The 25,855-nt window shown below is 40.8% G+C and overlaps 1 protein-coding gene across 2 annotated transcripts in view; it reads left to right on the top strand.

Annotated features, from left to right (window-relative positions):
- FAM184A (family with sequence similarity 184 member A) overlaps positions 1 to 22,716 on the top strand; it is a 195,777-nt gene extending 173,061 nt beyond the window's left edge. The window contains exons 13-18 of one of the 2 annotated variants that reach the window (XM_040428931.1): positions 2,657 to 2,841; positions 5,832 to 5,978; positions 11,678 to 11,795; positions 12,074 to 12,178; positions 20,357 to 20,556; positions 22,090 to 22,716. In XM_040428931.1, coding sequence (XP_040284865.1) covers positions 2,657 to 2,841; positions 5,832 to 5,978; positions 11,678 to 11,795; positions 12,074 to 12,178; positions 20,357 to 20,556; positions 22,090 to 22,171 — 837 coding nt within the window. In that variant the 3' untranslated portion in view covers positions 22,172 to 22,716. Of the gene's footprint in view, positions 1 to 2,656; positions 2,842 to 5,831; positions 5,979 to 11,677; positions 11,796 to 12,073; positions 12,179 to 20,356 lie in introns of both variants that reach the window. The other variant, XM_040428932.1, reaches the window with a different exon arrangement.
- Positions 22,717 to 25,855: the final 3,139 nt, after the last annotated feature.

The following is a 25,855-nucleotide window of genomic DNA, read 5'->3' as shown; positions in this document are numbered from 1 at the left end:
ATATTCCACTAACTTGTGACAAAAAATAAAAACTTCCATGAACTCACTATGCCCATCACGAAATACCTTGGGGTGTCTTCTTTCCAAAATGAGGTCACTTGTGGGGTAGTTATAGTGCCCTGGCATTTTAGGGGCCGAATGCATGAGAAGTGGTTTGAAATCAAAATCTGTAAAAAATGGCCGGTGAAATCCGAAAGGTGCTCTTTGGAATGTGGGCCCCTTTGCCCACCTAGGCTGCAAAAAAGTGTCACACATCTGGTATCCCCGTACTCAGGAGAAGTTGGGCAATGTGTTTTGGGGTGTCTTTTTACATATACCCATGCTGGGTGAGAGAAATATCTTGGCAAAAGACAACTTTTCCCATTTTTTTATACAAAGTTGGCATTTGACCGAGATATTTATCTCACCCAGCATGGGTATATGTAAAATGACACCCCAAAACACATTGCCCAACTTCTCCTGAGTACGGGGATACCAGATGTGTGACACTTTTTTGCAGCCTAGGTGGGCAAAGGGGCCCACATTCCAAAGAGCACCTTTCGGATTTCACCGGCCATTTTTTACAGATTTTGATTTCAAACTACTTCTCACGCATTCGGGCCCCTAAAATGCCAGGGCAGTATAACTACCCCACAAGTGACCCCATTTTGGAAAGAAGACACCCCAAGGTATTCGCTGATGGGCATAGTGAGTTCAATGAAGTATTTATTTTTTGGCACAAGTTAGTGGAATATGAGACTTTGTAAGAAAAAAAATAAAAAGAAAAAAATAATCATTTTCCGCTAACTTGTGACAAAAAATAAAAAGTTCTATGAACTCACTATGCCCATCAGCGAATACCTTAGGGTGTCTACTTTCCGAAATGGGGTCATTTGTGGGGTGTTTGTACTGTCTGGCCATTGTAGAACCTCAGGAAACATGACAGGTGCTCAGAAAGTCAGAGCTGCTTCAAAAAGCGGAAATTCACATTTTTGTACCATAGTTTGTAAACCTTGAGAAAATGAGGAAGCAGCACACTGTATGAACACGGGGTGCACGTCAGGCTGGTGAGGACCAGCACCTAGGTCCAATGAGCTAGAGATGAAAAAATAGCCAGCAGCACTCCAGGATATCAAAAAGCAAACGGTGGTTTATTAGACCCAAAGTCAGTCGACGTTTCAACAGCATGTTGCTGTCTTTATCAAGCACTGATAAAGACAGCAACAAGCTGTTGAAACGTCGCCTGACTTTGGGTCTAATAAACCACCGTTTGCTTTTTGATATCCTGGAGTGCTGCTGGCTATTTTTTCATCTATAGTTTGTAAACGCTATAACTTTTACCCAAACCATTTTTTTTTACCCAAACATTTTTTTTTTTATCAAAGACATGTAGAACAATAAATTTAGAGAAAAATTTATATATGGATCTCGTTTTTTTTGCAAAATTTTACAACTGAAAGTGAAAAATGTCATTTTTTTGCAAAAAAATCGTTAAATTTCGATTTATAACAAAAAAAGTAAAAATGTCAGCAACAATGAAATACCACCAAATGAAAGCTCTATTAGTGAGAAGAAAAGGAGGTAAAATTCATTTGGGTGGTAAGTTGCATGACCGAGCAATAAACGGTGAAAGTAGGGTAGGTCAGAAGTGTAAAAAGTGGCCTGGTCATTAAGGGTGTTTAAGCTATGGGGGCTGAGGTGGTTAAAAAACAGGGTGCCACATGTAAAGGAGCTGAAACTCCTAAACCCTTCATCCAATTTGAATGTGGATACCCTTAAATGAAAGCTAAAAGTCTGGACTTTATGTCTATGTCCATTATATAACTATAACTTGAATATGTTTTAGTAAACAGGTAATTAAAAAAATTGTGTCAGTGTCCAAATATATATGGACCTAACTGTATGTATACTGTACATAACTTGATTTAGAAGTTTGACAAATAGCATGTGGAGGACTTGCACTTAAATAGAATCTGCTGCCATGATCTTGGACTGTTATCTCTTACATGAGTAGACTCCAGATTTAATTTTTTTTTTTCCTACTGCCCTCCGTTCCCCCACTGTCAGCACTCAAAACTGTATTGAAATACACAGTCCAGACTGTAGTGCCACGCTAACATAATGTGCACAGTAGACCTGACCACGTATTTCAGTACAGCTTTAGGGTCTATTCACACGTCTATATGTGTTTTGCGGATTCGCAAAACATGGACACCGGCAATGTGCGTCGGCGGCACTCAATTGCGGACACGAATAGGACATGTTCTATTTTTTTGTGGAATGGAAGTGCGGATCCGCAAATGTGGATGCGGACAGCACATTCCGGCCCCATTGAAAATGAATGGGTCCACACCTGTTCCCCAAAATTGCGGAACGGATGCGGACCCATTTTGTGGACGTGTGAATGAACCCTTAAGCACTGACTTTGGGGGAACGAGGGGCTGTAGGAAAGAACAAAATACTGATCTGGACACATTATCTACAGTAATACTCATTAGAGTTGATCCATTTTTGGATGAATCCGAATCTTTTAGATTTGTGTGCCATATTGTTAGAGTTCCCGATCGCCTTACCTGTAATAGAATGTATGAGCTCCTCTGAGGCTGCATGAAAATAGCCACCGGCCATCAAAGCATTAAAAAAATTGCTTTTTAGAGCACACTATCTTTTCTTATAGGAATCTGAGTATTTTGGACGAATAGCAGAACTTGAGAAACAGCTCAAGCATCAAGAGCAACATGTTTCCAGTCTAAACAAGGAGCTGCTGATACTACATGAGAGCATTAACACGCTGACTAAAGAGCTGGAATTCAAGGGAAAAGAGATACTCCGAATACGCAGTGAAGCCAATCAACAAATAAGGTACAGTATATTGCCTGATTTCCCCTATATAGGTGGATATTAAATGGTGTCCTTACTTTTCAAGATTCAACATAAGAGTGACATTGGACCTCCCAGTGATTTTAGTTCTCCATGCAGTCGTGTTTTACTTGACGAATCTGATACCTGCTTCTTGCAAATCTGCATGCAGCAGAACATGATGCTATCTGATGGGAGTGATACCTGCAGTATCAGGCTAAGGCCTAGTTCACACGAACGTATGGCTTTTATCGTTTTTTGCGGTCCGTTATTCACGGATCCGTTGTTCCGTTTTTGAGTTCCGTTGTGTTTCCGTTTCCTTTCCGTTTTTCCGTATGCCATGTACAGTATACAGTAATTACATAGAAAAAATTGGGCTGGGCATAACATTTTCAATAGATGGTTCAGCAAAAACGGAACGGATACGGAAGACATACGGATGCATTTCCGTATGTGTTACGTTTTTTTTGCAGACCCATTGACTTGAATGGAGCCACGGAACGTGATTTGCTGCCAAATATAGGACATGTTCTATCTTTCAACGGAAAAACGGAAATACGGAAACGGAATGCTTACGGAACACATTCCATTTTTAATGCGGAACCATTGAAATGAATGGTTCCGTATACGGTCCGCAAATCGCGGATCCGCAAATCGCGGCAATTTGCGGAGCGGCACTGACAGCCTTTAATATAAGTGCCTATTCTTGTCCGCAAAGCGCAGACAAGAATAGGACATGTTATTTTTTTTTTTGCGGGGCCACGGAACAAATTGAAGTGAATGGGGCCGCATCCGAGCCGCAAAAACTGCGGCTCGGATGCAGACCAAAACAACGGCCGTGTACATGAGGCCTAAAGAGGGAATGTTTGTAGTCAATGACCATGGAGAACCATAGGTCTACATAGCAGCTGGAGACACAAAACTGTAGGATACTTTTAAACAAGCAGTTAAATTTTTAGTTAAGATGTGTCGGGGCAATACAAAGAAGCTTTAAAAGGTGGACATCGCCTTTAAATGGGTGATGTGGCTTAAATAATATTTTGGAATATTAAAGAATTGTAAGTTAATAGAGAGGGTCTCCTGTTCTGGACCCTCGTTTCTATGAGTGGAGAGAAATTCACCACTTGTTCCTGTGATCACGCATAAATTACAGCTGATTTCTGGAGGTTCCAGCACAAACACCCCCTGTGATCAGTATTTTGTATTAGTAAGTGATCGTCCACAGCAGATCGCTTTTGTAGACAGATATTGTAGAGCACAACAAGTAGTGTAAAATCTATTACAACCAACTGAATGGAAGTTAGTCAGTATTTTGTTAAAGGGCATCTGTCAGCAGATTTGTACCTATGACACTGGCTGAACTGTTACATGTGCACTTGGCAACTGAAGGCATCTGCGTTGGTCCCTTGTTCATATGTGCCCGCATTGCTGAGAAAAATGAAGCTTTCATATATGCAAATGAGCCTCTAGGAGCAACGGGGGCGTTACCATTACACCTAGAGGCTCAGCTCTCTCTGCAACTGCTGCACCCACAACACTTTAATTGACAGAACCAGGCAGTGAAAACATCATCACGCCTTGCCCAGTCAATCAGAGAGCACAGCAGTTGCAGAAAGCGCAACTCTAAGTGTAACAACAACGCCCCCGTTGCTCCTAGAAGTTCATTTGCATATATTAAAATATAATTTTTCTCAGCAAAGCGAGCACATATGAACATGGGACCAACACAGATGCCTTCAGCTGCCAAGCGCACATGTAACAGGTCAGCCAGTGTCATAGCTACAAATCTGCTGACAGATGCCCTAATTAGCAATACAATGTAAGGGTTATTGTTGGATTCTCTACATCACTGAGGCTTCACTGGTGAGGTACCCCCTAGTTGTTGAATAGGCACAGATGTAGAGGAAGTTCTAAGATGAATGATCTTATACTACTCTGCCCTTTCTGGCCGTATCATTTAGTTTTGAAAGGTCTTCAAGCAATGGCGAGGACCAGGTATCACCATGTTCTGTATAGTAAGGTTCTAGTAGAAAACGTTTGACAAGCTGAGTTCTGCATGAAGCTGTAAACAATGCAGCCTTTTTATCACTTAAAGGGAACCTGTCACCAGTTTTATTGTGTCCTAACTAAGGGCAACATAAATAAGCGACTGATTCTCTTAGCAAAATGCTGGGTCACTTTCTTTAATTGACCCAGTCAATCTGCCAACATCTTGTATTGAAAAGCTCCAGCTGATAATGATAAATCCTGATTATTCATGAGCTCCTGACTCTCCCCGCCCACCTGCTGCTGATTGACAGTTATTTTCCATATGAACCAGCAGCAGGTGGGCAGGGGAGTGGCTATATCTCTGAATTAAATAAACGCTGGACTCAAATCAGCTCATTAGCATGCGGCATCTTTGTGTGTATATTATGAGGTAACCATCTGTCACACCAGTAAGTGAATACATCTAAGGCACTTTTTAGTAGTTAATGATTGTATATAATTAGATTATAATCAAATATCCACATGACCAGGTTCCCTTTAAATACATGTTTCGGAACAATTTGGTGCAACGACTGTAAAAGAATATTCTACACTGTTGGAATTTTTTGAGTACTACTTTACTAAATCTACATATGCATAGCTTATGGAAGAGAGATGTTGGTTTATATCCTATGAGGGGCATTAATAATATATATATAACAGTTAAACAGGTTGTCCCATTGACATAAATTATCCCGTAGAACGGGGGCTGGGGATGGGGATCACGCAGCTCCATTCAGCTCTATGGGGCTGCTGGAGATAGCCAAGTGCTTATACGACTATCCCATAGAGTTGAATGGAGCATAGGCCCCCATTCTCATGATCAACGGAGGACCCTAGCAGTGAGAACTCTGCCCATAAAACACTTATTCCCTATTAAATTGTCTTAATGGTACAAGCCTCTTAATTAATAATGCTTTTCAAAAATGTTTAAGTGTACACATATTGAATTTCTTTGAAAAAAGGACACATGAGCAAGACTTAAACCAGAAACACGAGGAAGACATCAATGACTTAACTGCAGCCAACATCCGAGAGAAGCAAATTTTAATGGCAGATTTTGCAAAGACACAAGCAATGCTCGTGGAAAAAAATTCTGCCTTGCAAGTTTCGTAAGTTAAAGCAAACAAAGATACATTTTAGAAAATTGCCATTAGTGCAGCTTTTCTCCTTTTCTTACAATTAACTTCTTCATACTTCATTGCTAACCAATACTAACCAGTTTTGCTGTGCCTTGGTCTAGCAACTAATATGAGTTAACATAAAGAGTTGCTACGAAGGCCTACATTACGGTACACTGGCCACGTTGTGTAGTGTGAGGAGCAAGCAGAAATCTGACGTTCGTTCCTGGTGCAGTGGTAGATGGGACAGGCAGAGTTTGTAATGGACTCCATTAAAGGTAATGGGGACTTAGCTCAGCCCCTTTTTTCTCTGAACTTCCAGTTTTGTGATGTCATGCTGGTGCACCCGGTCGGTCTCCAGCCAAAGATGGTGGAGACAGGAAGAAAAGGGCTCCTTTCTGCCTGTAAGATTTTAGCAAAGCTGCTTGCTTTTGCAGCTTGTCTTGCAGGCATATCTAAGTCTACTTTCACACTGGCGTTTTGACTTTCCGTTTGTTAGATCCGTTCAGGGCTTTCACAAGCGGTCCAAAACGGATCAGTTTTGCCCTAATGCATTCTGAATGGAAAAGGATCCGCTCAGAATGCATCAGTTTGTCTCCGTCCCGTCTCGATTCCGCTCTGGAGGAGGACACCAAAACGCTGCTTGCAGCATTTTGGTGTCCGTCTGACAAAACTGAGCCTAACTCAATAGAAAACTGATCCGTCCTCCATTGACTTTCAATGGTGTTCAAGACTGATCCATCTTGGCTATGTTAAAGATAATACAAACGGATCCGTTCTGACACACAATTTAAGTCAATGGGGACCGATCCGTTTTCTGACACAATAGAAAACGGATCCGTCCTCCATTGACTTTCAATGGTGTTCAAGACTGATCCGTCTTGGCTATGTTAAAGATAATACAAACGGATCCGTTCTGACACACAATGTAAGTCAATGGGGACCGATCCGTTTTCTGACACAATAGAAAACGGATCCGTCCTCCATTGACTTTCAATGGTGTTCAAGACTGATCCGTCTTGGCTATGTTAAAGATAATATGCGGATCCGTCATGGATCTGCACAGACGGATCAGTTCAGATAATGCAAACGGCTGCATCGGTTTAGGACGGATCCGTCTTGAACACCATTGAAAGTCAATGTGGATAGATCCGTTTTCTGACACAATAGAAAACGGATCCGTCCTCCATTGACTTTCAATGGTGTTCAAGACTGATCCGTCGTGGCTATGTAAGTTAATGGAGACGGATCCATTTTCGGACACAATAGAAAATGGATTCGTCCTCCATTGACTTTCAATGGTGTTCAAGACGGATCCGTCTTGGCTATGTTAAAGATAATATGCGGATCCGTCATGGATCTGCACAGACGGATCCGTTCAGATAATGCAAACGGCTGCATCCGTTCAGGACGGATCCGTCTTAAACACCATTGAAAGTCAATGGGGACAGATCTGTTTTCTGACACAATAGAAAACGGATCCGTCATGGCTATGTTACAGATAATACAAACAGATCCGTTCTGAACGGATGCAGCCGTTTGCATTATCTGAACGGATCAGTCTGTGCAAATCCATAACGGATCCGCACCAAACACGAGTGTGAAAGTAGTCTAACAGGGACATTTTGTATCCGTTCTGACACACAATGTAAGTCAATGGGGACGGATCCGTTTTCTATGACACGATCTGGCACAATAGAAAACGGATACTTTTTCTAATACTTGTATCTAATTAAATTTTATGTGTTTTAAAGTTTACATTTCCTTTAACATACCAGATAAATTCTGTTAGAATCCTTAAGGCCCCTTTCACACGGGCGAGTATTCCGCGCGGATGCGATGCGTGAGGTGAACGCATTGCACCCGCACTGAATACCGACCCATTCATTTCTATGGGGCTGTTCACATGAGCGGTGATTTTCACGCATCACTTGTGCGTTGCGTGAAAATCGCAGCATGCTCTATATTCTGCGTTTTTCAAGCAAGTGCGGATGTGGTGCGATTTTCACGCATGGTTGCTAGGTGACAGTCTATTCACTGTATTATTTTCCCTTTTAACATGGTTATAAGGGAAAATAATAGCATTCTGAATACAGAATGCTTAGTACAATAGCGCTGGAGGGGTTAAAAAAAATAATAATAATTAACTCACCTTCTCCTCTTGTTCGCGTAGTTCCCGGTCTCTTCTTTACTTCTATAATGATGAACTACCAGCTAGGACCTGTGGTGACATCAGATCACATGCTCCAATCACATGGTCCGGACGTCACCAAAGGTCCTTTAGCCCACAGCTCATCATTAAAGAAGTAAAGAAGAGACCGGGAACTACGCGAACAAGAGGAGAAGGTGAGTTAATTTTTTATTTATTTTTTAACCCTCAATTGATCACCTACTAAGCATTCTGTATTCAGAATTCTATTATTTTCCCTTATAACCATGTTATAAGGGAAAATAATAACATTTACACAACACCTAACCCAAGCCCGAACTTCTGTGAAGAAGTTCGGGTTTGGGTACCAAACATGCGTGATTTTTCTCACGCGAGTGCAAAACGCATTACAATGTTTTGCACTCGCGCGGAAAAATCGCGGGTGTTCCTGCAACGCACCCGCACATTTTCCCGCAACGCCCATGTGAAAGAGGCCTAACACAAATGGCATTTATCATGTACATAAAGTAAATACAAGGCACTTACTAATGTACTGTGATTGTATATATTGCCTCCTTTGCTGGCTAGATTCATTTTTCATCACATTATACACTGCTTGTTTCCAGGGGTTACAGCCACCGCCGTAGCGCAGATACAAGGTGACTGGATCGGTAGATGCTGTGCATGCATGCATGTGCAAAAACGTCCACCGTTGCTGGATTACCGGGTGGTCGTAGCTCATGGAAACGAGCAGTGTTTAATGCAATGGAAAAATTAATGAAGCCAGCAAAATAGGCAATATGGACAATCACAAGTGCCTTGTAATAACTATACCCACATGATAAATACCATTTGCTGAAGTAAGACATCCCCTTTAAATAGAGGCAAATGTCCAGGGTGCATAATTAAAACTTAACATTTTACTAGGTTTGGTCCTTATATGCAAACATAAAGCAGGTAAAGTTATCGCTGAAGCCACACAATTCAAGACATTAATTCCAATTTTTTTTTAGAAAATGTCTCTAATGTTTATATCTGCGCACAGAAATCTGGCTGCTGTCCAAGCAATTAGAGAAGCTGCTCACGCTTCTGAGCGGGCAATCAACCATCAGAGGAGATGGGATCTTTTTGTTGTACATCTTCGGTCTTGATTTTCTTGCCTTCCAGTAGACTATTGATTTGGTTGTTATTTCTGATATGATGGAAGGCCTGTCATGTTCATTTCTCTCGGTAGAGAATGGATGTTGTCCATTTAAAGGAGCAGCTTGCAGAAGGCCTAGCTTATGGAAGAGAGCTAATAATGTCATTCCTATATATGTTTGGAGATGTTTTTTGGAGGGTTTTGGAACCAGAGATGATTTCTGGCATAAAGGAGTGATCAAGGCAGAAGACTACTTTTTTGTGTATCTCTTCCACTATTTACTACCAGATAATATGAAAGATTAATATAAGAATTTAAAGTGGAAAGTAAAGCTGAAACTGGAGCAGTTGCCTGCCCATCCCAGCTCCAAGGCCTCAAGTCCCCTTTAGATTGCCCAATGTTCAGGCAGATTATCGCTAGCAAGCGTTTGTAGGAACGCTGGTTAGCGATAATCTGCCAGTGTTAAGGTGCTGCAGATTACTCGATGAATGAGCAAAACAGCCATTCATCAGGTAATAGTATAGTTCGTGTGGACTCCTAAATCATCGCTTGTGGTGTCTAAACAGCCTCTGCTGCCGGCAAACAATGATTCTGTATGGGATGAGCGATGGCCTTAGCGATCATTCCTCCCCATACTGTGAAGGAGATCATGCAGCGGTCTCCTACACTGATGAGCAGGCAATTGCATGGTCCCAGCTGACTGAGGGATGTGCAAGCGGTTTCTGGGAGGCCTCTTTCTTAAGGCCTCTTTCACACGGGCGTTGTGGGAAAAGGTGCGGGTGCGTTGCGGGAACATGCACGATTTTTCCGCGCAAGTGCAAAACATTGTAATGCGTTTTGCACACGCGTGAGAAAAATCGGCATGTTTGGTACCCAAACCCGAACTTCTCCACAGAGGTTCGGGCTTAGGATCGGTGTTCTGTAGATTGTATTATTTTCCCTTATAACATGGTTATAAGGGAAAATAATAGCATTCTGAATACAGAATGCATAGTACAATAGCGCTGGAGGGGTTAAAAACATAATAATAATAATTTAACTCACCTTAATGCACTTGATCGCGCAGCCCGGCTTCTCTTCTGTCTTCTTCTTTGCTGTGTGCAGGAAAAGGACCTGTTGTGACGTCACTCCGGTCATCACATGATCTTTTACCATGGTGATGGATCATGTGACGGACCATGTGATGACCGGAGTGACTTCACCACAGGTCCTTTTCCTGCACACAGCAAAGAAGAAGACAGAAGAGATGCCGGCTGCGCGAGCAAGTGGATTAAGGTGAGTTACATTTTTTTTTAATTTTTTTTTTTAACCCCTCCAGCCCTATTGTACTATGCATTTTGTATTCAGAATGCTATTATTTTCCCTTATAACCATGTTATAAGGGAAAATAATAATGATCGGGTCCCCATCCCGATCGTCACCTAGCAACCGTGCGTGAAAATCGCACCGCATCCGCACTTGCTTGCGGATGCTTGCGATTTTCACGCAACCCCATTCATTTCTATGGGGCCTGCGTCACGTGAAAAACGCACAAAGAGGAGCATGCTGCAATTTTCACGCAACGCACAAGTGATGCGTGAAAATCACCGCTCGTATGCACAGCCCCATAGAAATGAATGGGTCAGGATTCAGTGCGGGTGCAATGCGTTCAACTCACGCATCGCATCCGCGCGGAATACTCGCCCGTGTGAAAAGGGCCTAATGGATCCCATTCACTATAATGGGGTCTGATGGGTTTTTGGCATGAATGCCGCCATTCTGCCAGAGAAATTACTGCTACATGCGACCGTATTTCATCCTTTTCTTTGCTGGAATCTGTGACTGAGGCTCCTGCCAGAACCTTATTCACAGATGTGAATCCATTCTTAAACTTTCAGTCCTGACATCTTCCTGTTTCACCTGCCCTGTTGCTTGCTGCTGTCTCCACCCTCCGAGAAATTTGGTTGAAAAGAGGCTGAATAGATGTATGAACAAGTACAAGTGCTAGCCAGTTGAGGTCACATCTTGCCTGAATACTTCCCCTTGCTTCCCCTCCCATTAGTCTTCAGATGTTAGCAATCACGAGACCACAAGAGATCATCAATCTTACAATGTTCAGCCCCTTACAGAAATGTGAACGATAACCCAACACCAATGGGGAAGGTAGGCGCAGCCCTCAGTCACGTGATGAAGGCTCATATCATCATAGCGCATGAAGTAACTATAGCTTCCTGTGTCATGTGACTGAGGGCTGTATCGGCACAAATGACCAAGTTTGCATGTGAAGCTATATTAGTGCTTTCTTTTAAGGTGGTAGGGTACAAATGGGTATGGACTTATCAGTTCTAGTTCTTGTTCTCCTTGTTTTCCAAGCCATGATAAACTAAATAAAGAGAGACTGTGTTGTATTATCTATTAAAGGTTAACAGAAATGGAAGAAAAATACCAGAACAGAGAGTCAAGACCAGAGGACCTGCAGGTCATCTCTGAATTAAAGGAGATGATAGCAGAACGGGACCAGCTTATCAAGAAACTGATTGTGAGATGTTTTCCTGGGCTTTTGTTATTCTTCTTAAACTAAACAGTTTGAAAGTGTTTACCACCAAGACCCATTGTCATTAACAATTCAGCGATCTTTAAATAACTGGAGCCTCATAAATAATAGCTGCCTCAATCAATTATTAAACCAGGCGGCATTTACAAATGAACAATTTGTGCTTAAAATATTAATACTTGATGTGTTTGAAAGCAATTATCTGAACGTGCAAAACTGCATGAAAGAAGCACAGTCAGAATGACACTTTCATTTTTTTGCAGGAAGACAAGAAGTTCTACCAACTGGAACTAGTGAACCGAGAGACTAACTTCAACAAAGTCTTTAATGCAAGTCCTAACGTTGGCATTATCAATCCTCTAGTAAAGGTATGTAATACAATGGATATTGCATAGGTCTCGTGCCCACATATAGAAATGACATTACCATCTAGGATTAAGTCATTAATACCAAAACAAAATTGGTAGCTGCGGTGATTTTCTTCATTTCTTCCTCTCTGCAGTTCACCATAACTTTTTTATTATTTCCATTGGCATAGCCGTACGTGGGCTTGTTTTTTTGCAGGACGAGTTGTATTTTTAGGGTGGTTCACATCACGTTTTATGCCTCCGTTTGACGTATACGTTAGAAAAAAAAAAGGATACAAAAACGCACACACCACGTTCTTGTATTCTGCACAGGCTGGTAAAAAAAAAGGTATACATTTTTTTTCAATGGTTAAAAAAACATATTTGTTTATTTTTTACAATGAAACTCTATGGTGAATGGATGCCACTGTATGGCAATGTTGTTTGTATACGATAAACGGACGGGGAAAAACGTTATGTGAACCCACCCTTAATGCCACCATTTTGGGGTACTTCTGATGTATTGTATAACTTTTAAAATGTTCTTGGGAGTGAAGGTGTGAAATCAGTATGATTATGGAGGGTAACCACAGTCATATAGGGGGGGATTTATCAAACTGGTGTAAAGTAGAACTGGCTTAGTTGCCCGAAGCAATGATCAGATTTCACCTTTAATTTTCCAAAGGAGCTGTGAAAAATGAAAGATGGAATCTGATTGGTTGTTATAAGCAACTAAGCCAGTTCTACTTTATACCAGTTTGATAAATCTCCCCTCAGTTTTCATTATGTTTTGCTACATTCAAAAAAATTCAGAACCTTTAAAAGTGTGAATATATGTCGCCATATTCACACCCATAACTTTTTTATGGGTGTGGGAGAACTAATTTTTTGTATGGTGAGCTATAATTTGTGTTGATACCATTTTGAATACATGCAAACTTTTGATTATTTTTTATTCACATTTTTGGGGAGACAAGGTTACTAAAAAATAACGATCATTCAGTGTAAAGGGGGAATATTAATTACCAATATTTGTGTAAATATCAATAATTTATATTCATAAATAGGCATGAACTGTCTACCGATGGCTCCACCTATTTATACCTTTATAATAATAAAACACTATTCCTTTGCTTCACACTACCCGCTAAGCTAGCTGCAAGCGCCTAACTGAGCTAGCTACCGCTAATAAACACACGTAGCACGATAGGTATAATACAAATAATACAAGATATTTATTATCAACCTACAGTACACAATACACACAATACAGTACCATAAATACACTATACAATCCCAAGTTCCACCCACAAACTAACTATACAGTACACTTCCATACATTCATTAGCAGCCCACCCAACCTGGCTCTAAACTATCCCTATGGGAGAAACAAAGGGTTAACACATAGGCAGGGCAGCAGTGAAGGGGTTAAGGATTACAGGGCAGCTACAGGGGTAACTGGGGCTGCCTCAAGAGTTCTGAGGTTAATGCTGCAGGAGGTCAGCAGCAGGGGTAATGTAGGACAAGGCCTGCAGGGATAGGGATTGGTTGGTGGCAGGGAAGGGGTTATTATTGTTGGGGATATAGGGGGTATGTGAGGGGTAGGTAGGGGTTAATCAGGGCAGCAGTGAAGGGGCTACTGCTGGGGTATACTTAGCCCTTCCAGGGTTACTAGGCCTTCTCCAGGGGCACGTCATGAAGCTGCTCTCTCCCATGTGTCTCTGTCTGTAGTCCAGTTCCAAGAGACCTTCCCTTTGTCTTGGACTCATATATAAGCCACTTTAACTCCCCCCCCCCTCCTCCATCCAAGGAGCAAGGATATGACATCATGTATGAATGCATTCACTCAGACTGCAGCAGATAACTGACTGGCCCCCTGAGGCTCAGAATCTGTACAGACAGACACCATGGCACCACACACACACCCATGTCATAAACACCAGGTGGGGGAGAGCATAGTAAGCTGGGGAAACTCAACAAAAGGCCTCAGATCTATTGATCCCTTAGCCTTTGAAGTCACCAGCCACCTGGAGGCATAAAATTGGCTGCATTTAAGTATATATATGTATATAGATACTTGGGCGCATCTATATACACATATATACTCATTATAAACCTGGGGCATACATGGGCAGTTATAGGCCCAGATATATATATATATATATATATATATATATATATATATATACACTCACCTAAAGAAATATTAGGAACACCTGTTCTATTTCTCATTAATGCAATTATCTAGTCAACCAATCACATGGCAGTTGCTTCAATGCATTTAGGGGCGTGGTCCTGGTCAAGACAATCTCCTGAACTCCAAACTGAATGTCAGAATGGGAAAGAAAGGTGATTTAAGCAATTTTGAGCGTGGCATGGTTGTTGGTGCCAGACGGGCCGGTCTGAGTATTTCACAATCTGCTCAGTTACTGGGATTTTCACGCACAACCATTTCTAGGGTTTACAAAGAATGGTGTGAAAAGGGAAAAACATCCAGTATGCGGCAGTCCTGTGGGCAAAAATGCCTTGTGGATGCTAGAGGTCAGAGGAGAATGGGCCGACTGATTCAAGCTGATAGAAGAGCAACGTTGACTGAAATAACCACTTGTTACAACCGAGGTATGCAGCAAAGCATTTGTGAAGCCACAACACGCACAACCTTGAGGCAGATGGGCTACAACAGCAGAAGACCCCACCCATCTCCACTACAAATAGGAAAAAGAGGCTACAATTTGCACGAGCTCACCAAAATTGGACTGTTGAAGACTGGAAAAATGTTGCCTGGTCTGATGAGTCTCGATTTCTGTTGAGACATTCAAATGGTAGAGTCCGAATTTGGCGTAAACAGAATGAGAACATGTATCCATCCTCTGATGGCTACTTCCAGCAGGATAATGCACCATGTCACAAAGCTCGAATCATTTCAAATTGGTTTCTTGAACATGACAATGAGTTCACTGTACTAAAATGGCCCCCACAGTCACCAGATCTCAACCCAATAGAGCATCTTTGGGATGTGGTGGAACGGGAGCTTTGTGCCCTGGATGTGCATCCCTCAAATCTCCATCAACTGCAAGATGCTATCCTATCAATATGGGCCAACATTTCTAAAGAATGCTATCAGCACCTTGTTGAATCAATGCTACGTAGAATTAAGGCAGTTCTGAAGGCAAAAGGGGGTCCAACACCGTATTAGTATGGTGTTCCTAATAATTCTTTAGGTGAGTGTATGTATGTATATATATATATGTATATATGTATGTATATATATATATATATATACACACACACACACATATTATATATATATATACCTGGGGAGAGCCATGGCAGATACACATATACAGATGTATGCACTGCATATACACATCCTCATATATATATATATATATATATATATATATCTACATAAGAGGGAACATATACACGGCCATACAGGGAATATATATCCCTATTGGCCATATAAGGGGGCCCATATACATACATTCCTACACATATCAATGAAGGGGCAGATACATACATATTTCCATATACATACGCCCACCTGACTTCCCTCTACATTCAGGCATTGGGAATTTATCTGGGGTTCACTGCACATTGATATTTTCATTTTTGGGATGCAGCTATGCCAACTATATTTCTCGTTTTCATATGATAATATTTTTCAACCATTCTTTTTACATTTTATTTAGTCCTGTCAGGGTACTTGGTGAATTGTACTCTACTCTGTAATACTTCTGTATTACAGTGTATAAGGATATCTAGTTGTGTATCTACATAGAACATGCACATACAAATACAAGATAGTACACAGTCTCAACCGAGAATGTGCAGGACTCAAACTTTAGCTTTACCTCACTGTTAAATCAGTAATCTCTTCATCCTTATTGAGAACATTAGTATTACAGAACCATGTTTTATAATCGCCAAACAGAATCACTACTGCCATTGACAGGTTCCCTTTAAGATGAGTGTTACTCCTCATGAACTTAGTAATTAAATCAGTGTGCACCCCATGTAATACAAAGCAAATTGATTTGGTCTATTGAAATTCCGTGATAAATACTCATTCACTTCTTTTTTTTTTTTGCTGGAAGGGTACGTTAGGTTCTAAAGGGGGGCACAGGACAATGTAGACATAAGTGCTTCTCCTGCCATACATTTCACTCTTTCTGGGTTTTGTTCAGCTACTCCCTGAAGTTAGGAAAGTTTTAAGGTGGCTGGGCCATTTTCATAGTCTAAATCTCTGTGGATATTTTAGAATTCACTGCTCACATGCGTTGGCCTATAAAATCCTTGGAGGTCCAGGGGTTTATAAAAATACCTGGTTACCGAGTTGTAAATTCATAGACATTCAGTGATTTAAAAAAAAAAATCTCAAGTGGTCTGCTCTATTATAATCCTCCTGGTGGTAACTTGCTTGTGCAAGATCAAGCTATTTCATAGAACTGCTGTGAGACAATCTCAAGGTAGTCCTGTGCCTACAGTATGTTGACAAGTTGCTCAAATAGTGGTCCAAGGGAGTTAAAACATTTTGTCTTTAAAGGGATTCGGTCATGTTGTTGTGCAGTCAGACGTGGTTTAAAGCATACATACCTTTAGTATTCTTTTGTGGGTTTTCTATCTCCTCAAAACAAAGTTTATTTTATTTGCAAATTAGGGTACAAGTTTCTAAGAGGCCAAGCCTGCCCATTTACAGAGCCCACTACCTCCCCCTCTGCTAGGGACGTTGGCTCTCTGCTATCTGCCTTGGCCAGCTCTTCAGAGCATATAGTAAGGGCATCAGCCTCATTAGACTTACTGCTCATGTGCAACATCGCTAGCTCAGTCACTGTGAGACCGTGGCGCTCCCAGATTGACAATACCACTGGTGCTGCGCAGCAAGTATAATGGTAATGGCTTCCATTTTTAACATGTTGCTGTGGATCCATTGTACGAGTGATCCAGGCAATGACTAATGGACCCCATTGCCTTATTAAGTGGTTCTGTTGTGATTTCTGTCATTTCGACAGGAAGAATAGCGCTGCACGCTGAGCTCAGAAGTGAGCTGAAGTTTAGGGGAGTAATATTCTCACTAATTTCCTACAAGGCATCTTACTGCTGCAATCCCAGCAATCCGTATAGACTTGAATACATAGTGCAATGGGAGAGGGCGGGGGGGGGGGTCAAGAATAGTAATAGCCAAAAATATTAACCTAAAGTGTAGTTTAGTAAAGAATCCACACAAATTCACATACAGATTGGAAACAATAATAGTCTGCAAATTTAGTTCTTCATGAAGCAGTAACTACTTCTATTAATTAGTTAAGCCTTCACATCTAGGTTATGTTTCCTCTTTGGCTCATTAATCACATCCAGTTAATAAAGTTCACAGTTGGGTAATTGAGAAAGCACATTGGTGCTATGTGAGTGGTTTCAGCTCTGTGGGTGATATGAGCTAACGTGGGTTTAAGTACATTAGTGTGGCAGGTTGTTAATATAACTACCCATTGCTAGTTGTTCTCTTAGGCAAACTATTGTCAATGGGACATGACATTTAAATCGTTATTTTTGAACTAAAGAATATTTTGTGCATTTATTGTATCAGTGTGGGTTGCAGTTCTAAATCCTGTAAATACATATTAAACACATTATTATTAATGTATTTATTAAATAATTTAAACAAATTATTAATGTTTATCCACATACTACAAGCAATACAGTGCTCCCTCGAGTTGCAATATTCATTTGTCCTGGGACGGCTGTTGTAAGTTGAAACCATTTTAAGTTGAGACCATAACGCCAAAGAAATGAGTAACTAATGGAAAATATTGCTCCCTTAAAGGGGTTTTCCAGGACTGTCATTTTGATGCACTATCCTTAGAATAGGTCATTAATTGGTGAATGGCACCCCCACTGATCAGCTTTTTTGAAGCTTCTCTCCTTAGGAAAGGACAGACCCAGCAGATATCAAAGGATCCTCCACTGACTCCAGGTTTTGATACCTTAGCAGGATCTGCCTGGTTCATCAAAGGACATCCCCAACTAAGATGTGAAGTAGATCATTTGTAGCTAGTGCCTATCATATTTTTTAGTAACATACTGTTGTAAAGTAAAAAAAAAAAAAGAGCTCGAGAGGAAGGTGAAACCTATAATGCATAAGCAATTTTCCAAATTGTAGGGAAAATGTATTCCCAACTCCAAATCTGGCAAGTAGAAATCCCTGGACCAAAAACCCCTGTCCAAAAATCTAGTAACTATAACGTGTAATTTTATTTTTCAGAAAGGCATCAGGCGTTTTTTCACTCTATTCAATTAACTTACCATGTCAATTTGCTAATAAACTGTTAGTAATTCATGATAGCAACAAAGTATATTATTGTAAAAATTCATATAGACAGATAGATGATAGATAGACAAATACAATGCATTCCGAAAGTCTGCAGACTCTTTTTTTCACATTTTGTTGTTATGTTGCGGCCTTGTGCTAAAGTAAAAAACATCATGTTTTTCACCATAAATCTGCACTCAGTACCCCATAATGACAAAGTGAAAACAGAATTTTAGACATTTTTGCAAATTTATTAAAAAAGGAAAAAATATAATTTCCCATGGACATAAGTATCCAGACCCTTTGCTATGACACTTGACATTTAGCTCTGGGGGCCTCTCATTTCTCTTGATCTTCTTTGAGATGTTTCTGCACCGCAATTCAGTTGATTGGACATGATTTGGAAAAACAGACCCCTGTCTATATAATGTCTCACAGCCGACAAGGCATATCAGAGCAAAAAACAAGCCATGAGGATGAAAGAACTGCCTGTAGAGCTCAGAGACAAGACTGTGTGGAGGCACAGATTTGGAGAAGGGGACAAAATTCTGCTTCACTGAAAGTTTCCAAAAGCACAATGGCCTCCATAATTCTTAAATGGACTCTTCCTAGAGATGGACACCCACCAAACTAAGTAGTCGGGGGAGAAAGACATTGGTAAGAGAGGTGACCAAGAACCCGATGGTCACTCTGGATGAGCTCCAAAGATCCTGTGTGCAGATGAGAGAAATTTCCAGAGAGTCAATCATCACCCCAGGACTCCACCAATCTGGGCTTTATGTCAGAGGGGTTAGAAAGATGCCCCTCCTCAGTAAAAGATACATGAACACCTGCCTGAAAAATAAGCACCTCTCTGGTTTGAAGCCAAGGTTGAATTTTTTGGCCTCAATTCTAAGCGTCATTTCTGGAGCAAACAGGCACTTCTCATCACCTGCCCAATACCATCCCTACAGTGAAGCATGGTGGTGGCAGCATCATGCTGTGGAGGTGTTTTTCAGCATCTGGGACAGGGAGAATAGTCAAGGCTGAGGGAAAGCTGAATGGAGCAAAATACAGAAACATTCTTAATGAAAACCTGATCCAGACCTCAGACTGGGATGAATGTTCGCTTTCCAACAATACATTAATCCTAAGTACACAGCCAAGGCAACACAGGAGTGGCCTAGGGACATCTCTGTGAATGTCCTTGAGTGGCCCAGCAAGAGCCCTGACTTGAACGCAATCAAACATCTCTAGAGAGACCTGAAAATGGCTGCTCACTGACAGTCCCCATCCAACCTGACAGAGCTTGAGAGAATGTGCAGACAAGAATGTCAGGAAATTCCCAAATCCAAGACAAACAAACAATATATGGCAGCACATTACTATACATGCAAACAATGGAACTATGGTCTAATCTGAATTGCATCATTACTATACCTACTATATATGAAAAATAGAAGCTCTTTGATCATGTGTGTCTGGCCCATCTACCAACGACAAGGTGGCTTCTGAAGATGGGTACCTAACACTAACAGAATTGCCTCTGCTGGGCCTAAGATTCAGACCTTCTGTCTTCACTTTTTCATTAAGGGGTATGGAGTGCAGAATGAAAGGGAAAAACTTGAATACATAACATAACAAATTATGAAAGGGTCTGAAGACTTTCTGAATGCACTGTAGATGATAGATAGATAGATAGATAGATACATAGATACATACTGTAGGTACAAAAAAGGGAAGGAGAAACATTAAGATATATTTAAGATTTTTGAAGTTCTCTTCCTATAGTTCCTATGAGATTTAGCCATTTGCCATATTGGCTATGATATTGCAGCATACATAGACCCCTACATGGGGAAAGCTGTTACTTTATAATGTGCCTCACATCTGTTATTTTCAAAAAACAGCAAAAGAAGAAGAATGATAAGTCCACAAACAGGTTTGTGAGTGCCCCTAACCTAAGTGCTGTGGAGACTAGTGGAATGGGAAATGGACATCCAACCCGCCTGGAACCCATTCCAAATTCACCCATCCACGATATTGAGTTCAACAGCAGCAAGCCTCTCCCACAGCCTGTCCCACCCAAAGAGGCCAAAACCTTTTTGAGGTGAGCACTGCCTCGCCAAGTCTAATTTGCTGCTGGTCATGAAAGTGCTGGATTACTGAAATAACCTTGAATTCTTTTTGTTAATTTAATATGGCATTTGCATCCTCTTTCTAGAGCTCCTTTTTGCGCATGAATTTGTTTAACCCTTGTGTCATTATTTGCTATGAACTCTAAGTTGCGCGCACGTTTTTTTCATTATGCACCTTTAAGGCTTTAGGCACACGACCCTATTTTTCATCTGTGTGCTATTTGCATTTTTGCTGGCTCATTCACTTCTATGGAAGCATGCACACATCATATTTTTTGCGGATCCGTGTGGCTGTTCCGCAAACATGTCCTATTCTCATCTGTATTACAGACAAAAATAGTCCTTTCTACTGACAGGATTGAGAAAAATGTGGAATGCACATGGATGGTATCTACTGTATATTCTGCAGATCCGCTCTTTGCGGGCCGAAACACAGACAAGGCCGTGTGCATGAACCCTAAGGCTGATGTATGTACATATATGAATGAATATCTGTTATTAAGCAGTACATTTGGTATATTCAGTGTTAAGTATTTTCTTACAAAAATAGGCAAAGAATTTGAGTAACTTAAAATAAATTCATTGCTTTTATTTAGAATTCTTGAGTAATCTGTGGCTCCTAAAATAACAGCTTTTCCAGTATTTTCTAAGGCTCTAATGCTAAATCAGTGTTACAAATAGCAACTGAATGCATTAGTGCCCTCTAGTGGTGATTGTGAAAATGTACATATTAGAAAGTAATTAGAAAATACTTGCCACTGAATTGACCGGAGCATGCATATATATTGTATTTTATGGCATACTGTATGAAGCATGTATATTTCTGTTTCTGCATGTAGATATATATATATAAAGATATATCCCTGTAATTGATGTCCCTGTGTGCTTCTTTCATACAATGAGACGTTTTATAGCCCATTTATTGTACCTTCAGCCCGGCATCAAAAATGAAATTCCTTTCCCATGTCTATTAAATGTAAGCGGACAGAACATTTAGACATGCAAATGAACACTTCCATTGAACTGTATTTCAATCCTATGTGTTGTTTCACTTGTGTTAGAAATGGTGCATGACACTGCTGGGTAATTTGGGTGTACCTGGTCTGCACCTTTAGTGTGTTTTGTGCTCAGCAGATGAGAATGATATAGTGCTTGTGTAGCATATTGCCATGGGGCATGACCCAGGTAATAATACTTCTAATTTAAAAAGGAGGCTAAAAGAGGAGGTAAAACAGACCAAAGGCATAAATGACCCATTTTACAAGGTCTACATGCTTCCTCACCATCTGGTAGCTTGTGCTGCTGGGGACTTACAATGTAGTGGATGTGCAGATATGTCACACAGGGACAAGGACAAGAATCGGTATTGATTTTGGCTTTGCTTTCCAACGGATGCTTTATGTTTGCCGATGACCGCTACATTTGCTTTCTTCCCGGCCGTGTGTGATGTGTTTTTTTTTACGTGTATCTCTTGTAATGTCTTTCTCTTTCTCTCTGGGATTTAGCCCTCCCCAGACTGAGACATCACCAGTGGCATCACCAGATCCACAACGCCAGGAATGGTTTTCCCAATACTTCACTTTCTAAGAGGCTGTATTTGATAATGTCTCTCTTTCTATTGTGGCACAGCTTTGATGTGGACTCTTTGTACAAGCATGACCATACCAAACCCTTATGACGTGACCAAGCTTTGCCGTAACTACTGTTTGTTCCAACACTGTGAACGAGAGTGTCTGTCTCCAGTTGGAAATGCATTGTTCAATAACACTCCGTGTTTGCTTTCCTTCCAGTGAAAACCTCCTTTACATTTTACAAACAGGAAAAAAAAAAACTGAATTTTGTAGAATAACTGCTACCTCCTTGTCCTATTTTTCCCTTCTTTTTTATTTTCTGCCAAGCATAATTACTTCAGTGCTGGAATAATCTGCTCTGCACTGATGTTATTGAGATGCCTTCTTAGTAGATCCAGCCGCACGGCTAAAATGTCTAGAAAAGACCATTGTAGTTTCCGTTAAATCCTGTTTAATCGTTTGACACCAGAAATAACAATGTGCCTGGAGTCAGATTCTCAGCTTCTGATTGGTATGTATATACTATGTATGGCTATTGTATTCCTATTGTTACAACATCAAACCCTAAGTCCTAGTGTGTTATTTCCTATGGAAGTCACTTTTATTATTCATATATAAAAAGATATTTTTCTTATAAAATGAATGTTTGGTATTGTTATTGGAAAACACGTGTATTGAATTTCTTTACTTGTTTGGACAGATGAATTTAGTATAAAGGTCTTCTTTCAGGAGCCACCAGTCAGCGTATGCATTTCTTTCTTGATTGTAGACATTAAAGGGATTTTTCAACCCAATTCAGTGGGCTTTCCTTCTGGGCTGGAATTCAGTACCTTTACAGTACTGATAGCGGGAAATTCACCGCGCGCCCCAGTGCTGCGAGAGAGATGAGTCTGATGAGCGTTGTGACCCTGCCCTCCCTGCCTCCTGCCCATGACTGGCAGGTTTCTTTCATGTTACACATAGGAAAGAAACCTGTCAGTTAGGTGCAGGTGGGCAGGACAACTTATCTCATCAGACTCATCTCTCTTGCAGCGCAGGAGAGTGCTGCGAGCTTCGCCCTGTCAGTACTGTAAAAGTGTTGAATATTAGCCCAGAAGTGGCCTCCCGCTGAACTCAGCAGTTCTGTCACTATACTATGCTGGCCTCAGTGAGAGCAGCATACTAGAGGTGACAGGTTCCCTTTAAAATGGGTTGTACTAGGTATCTCCAAGCGGAGACCGTTGGGGGACCAGAAATGCTTTGGCATTGGAGCTGCAGGGGATTGGTTAGGTGAGCATTACTTTTGTTATTTTATACTATTGTACACTCTTTGAAAATATTACTGTTTGGACTGCAGAGTTGCTGCTTCCAAAAATGAAAATCCCAAACCAGAAAAATCTGAAAAAAAAAAAATCCATAAAAGAGAGGGATCATATAAAACCTAACCTTTAGTGAGACTTGCTAAAAAATACAATAACAACAGAAAAGTATGCCACAAAAATTGTATAAAAATGCTGGTGTAATCACAAATACTAGACTGTATGGTGCTTAAGAATGAAAAACTTAATGGTCTATCCGGATCCTGCCGGCATTTATCATGTACACAAGGCACTTGCTAAAGTATTGTTATATCTATATTGCATCCTTTGCTGGCTGGATTCATTTTTCTATAGAATTATGCACTTCTCATGTCCAGGGGTTACAACAACCCTGCGATCCAACAATGGTGGCCGTGTTTGCATACTATAGGAAAAAGTGTCGGCCTCTCTGGTGGCCGAGACAATGAATGCGTGCATAGACTGATGAGGCCAGAGCGTTTTCCTATAGTGTGCAAGCACGGCCACAACTAATGGATTGCCGGGTGGTCGTAACCCCTGGATGTGAGCAGTGTATAATGTGATGGAAAAATGAATCTATGCAGCAAAGGAGGCAATATGGACAATGACAATACATTAGTAATTGCCATGTATTAACTTTGTCTATAAGATAAATGCCAGAAGATAACCCCTTCACAATCTTAAGACTTCAGAACATGAATCACCCAGCATTCATTGCTACCTCAATATATTTTGTGACTGTGATTTACATTCTTAGGGCTCATGCACACGACCGTATGCCCTCTGAGACAAACGAACCATATGTCCCGGAGCGGCATACATTGTGCGCACGGAAGCGCACAGCATCATAGGTTACTATGATGCTGTGCACATCGGGCCACCTGCGGGACTATTGTCTTGCACTCATATGATCTTATGAGTGCAGGACAATAGTCCAGCGGGCGCACGATGCGTGCAGCATCATAGTAACTTGTGATGCTGTGCGCTTCCATGCGCACAATGTATGTCGCTCCGGGACATATGGCCCGCTCACGGACCATATGTCTCGGAGGGCATATGGTCATGTACATGAGCCCTTAGGGGGAAATCTATCATGAGGGGAAAATTTGAAGTCAGTTTTGCTTGAGGCTGTGTAGGGAGTACTTTATGCCACATTTATCAAATGTCTCATGTCACTTGATAAATTTGTCTTATCCTTACACCTAGCACTTCTGTCTAGAGAAGTTCCTCCAGTTTTCCTACTCCACCCTCCTCCTAGAGTGAGATTGTGACTTTTTAGCAACTTAAAAAAAATTCTTAATAATAAATCAGTAAAACTCATTAGCATAGCTAACTACACCTACTTTCCCACCCACATTACAAAACTAGAGGGAGTGGTGTACAACTGAAAAAAGTCGCAAAAGTTTGTGCAAGAGCTTTAATTTTGCACAAGCGAGTGCAAAAAGTCGCAAAAGAACAATTTTTGCGACTTGTTCACGGCAGAATTCTGGAGTGAAGGTATGATAAATCAGGGCCTTAGTGTTTTTGTTACAACAGACACTGCATGTCTGTGTTCTCTTGCAAGTGGCTCAAGAATCACATGTGGCTCCTCAGCAGTTAACATCTCTGGAAACTATTGTGTACTAGCAACATGGAGGTCACAGCATTACTAGAACTTGGTACTCGGGTCAAAACTATATCACTGGTAGGTAACACTAGGGCAAAAACCATACAGGTTATATTCCATTTTAACTAACTTTGGCCTGACACCATCTGTTGCAGTTAAAAGTGCCATGCTTTACATCACATCAGAAAGAACGTACACTCTAAGCAAGAATTCAGAGAGAAAATACACATTGACAAAAAACAGAGAAATACACAAAAAAAAATTCAACATAACATTACTTGCTGCACTGTATCTATGAAATATCTATTGTTGCATGTGTTTTTTGTTTGTTTTCTGTAAAAGGATACCGGAGGTTTTCTCATTTTTGCGTTTTCATTTTTCTTCCCTATTTTCCATGAGCCATAACTTTTTTAGATTTATGGTCACATAGCTGTATGAGGGCTTTTTTTTTTTTGCAGGACAGGTTGTACTTTCTAATGCCACCATTAAGTATGGCATAAAATGTAGTGGGTAGCGGTAAAAAAAATTCCAAATGGGGTGGAATTGGAAAAAAACAATGCAATTCCTCCACCTTTTTATGTGTTTTGTTCCCACGGCGTTTCATTTACGGCAAAACTGACCCATGCTTTTCATTCTCTGGGTCAGTACGATTACAACGATATCCCATATGTGTAGGTTTTTATGTCTAAATAGTGTAAAAATAAATGTAAACTTTGATTTAAAAAAAATACATCACCATATTCTGACCCCCATAACCTTTTTATACTTATGTCTCCTT

This window comes from Bufo bufo, chromosome 4 (assembly GCF_905171765.1).
Source record: "Bufo bufo chromosome 4, aBufBuf1.1, whole genome shotgun sequence".
Lineage (NCBI taxonomy): Eukaryota > Metazoa > Chordata > Amphibia > Anura > Bufonidae > Bufo > Bufo bufo.
The sequence above is the reverse complement of the archived record's forward strand: the minus strand, read 5'-3'. Positions and strand labels throughout refer to the sequence as shown.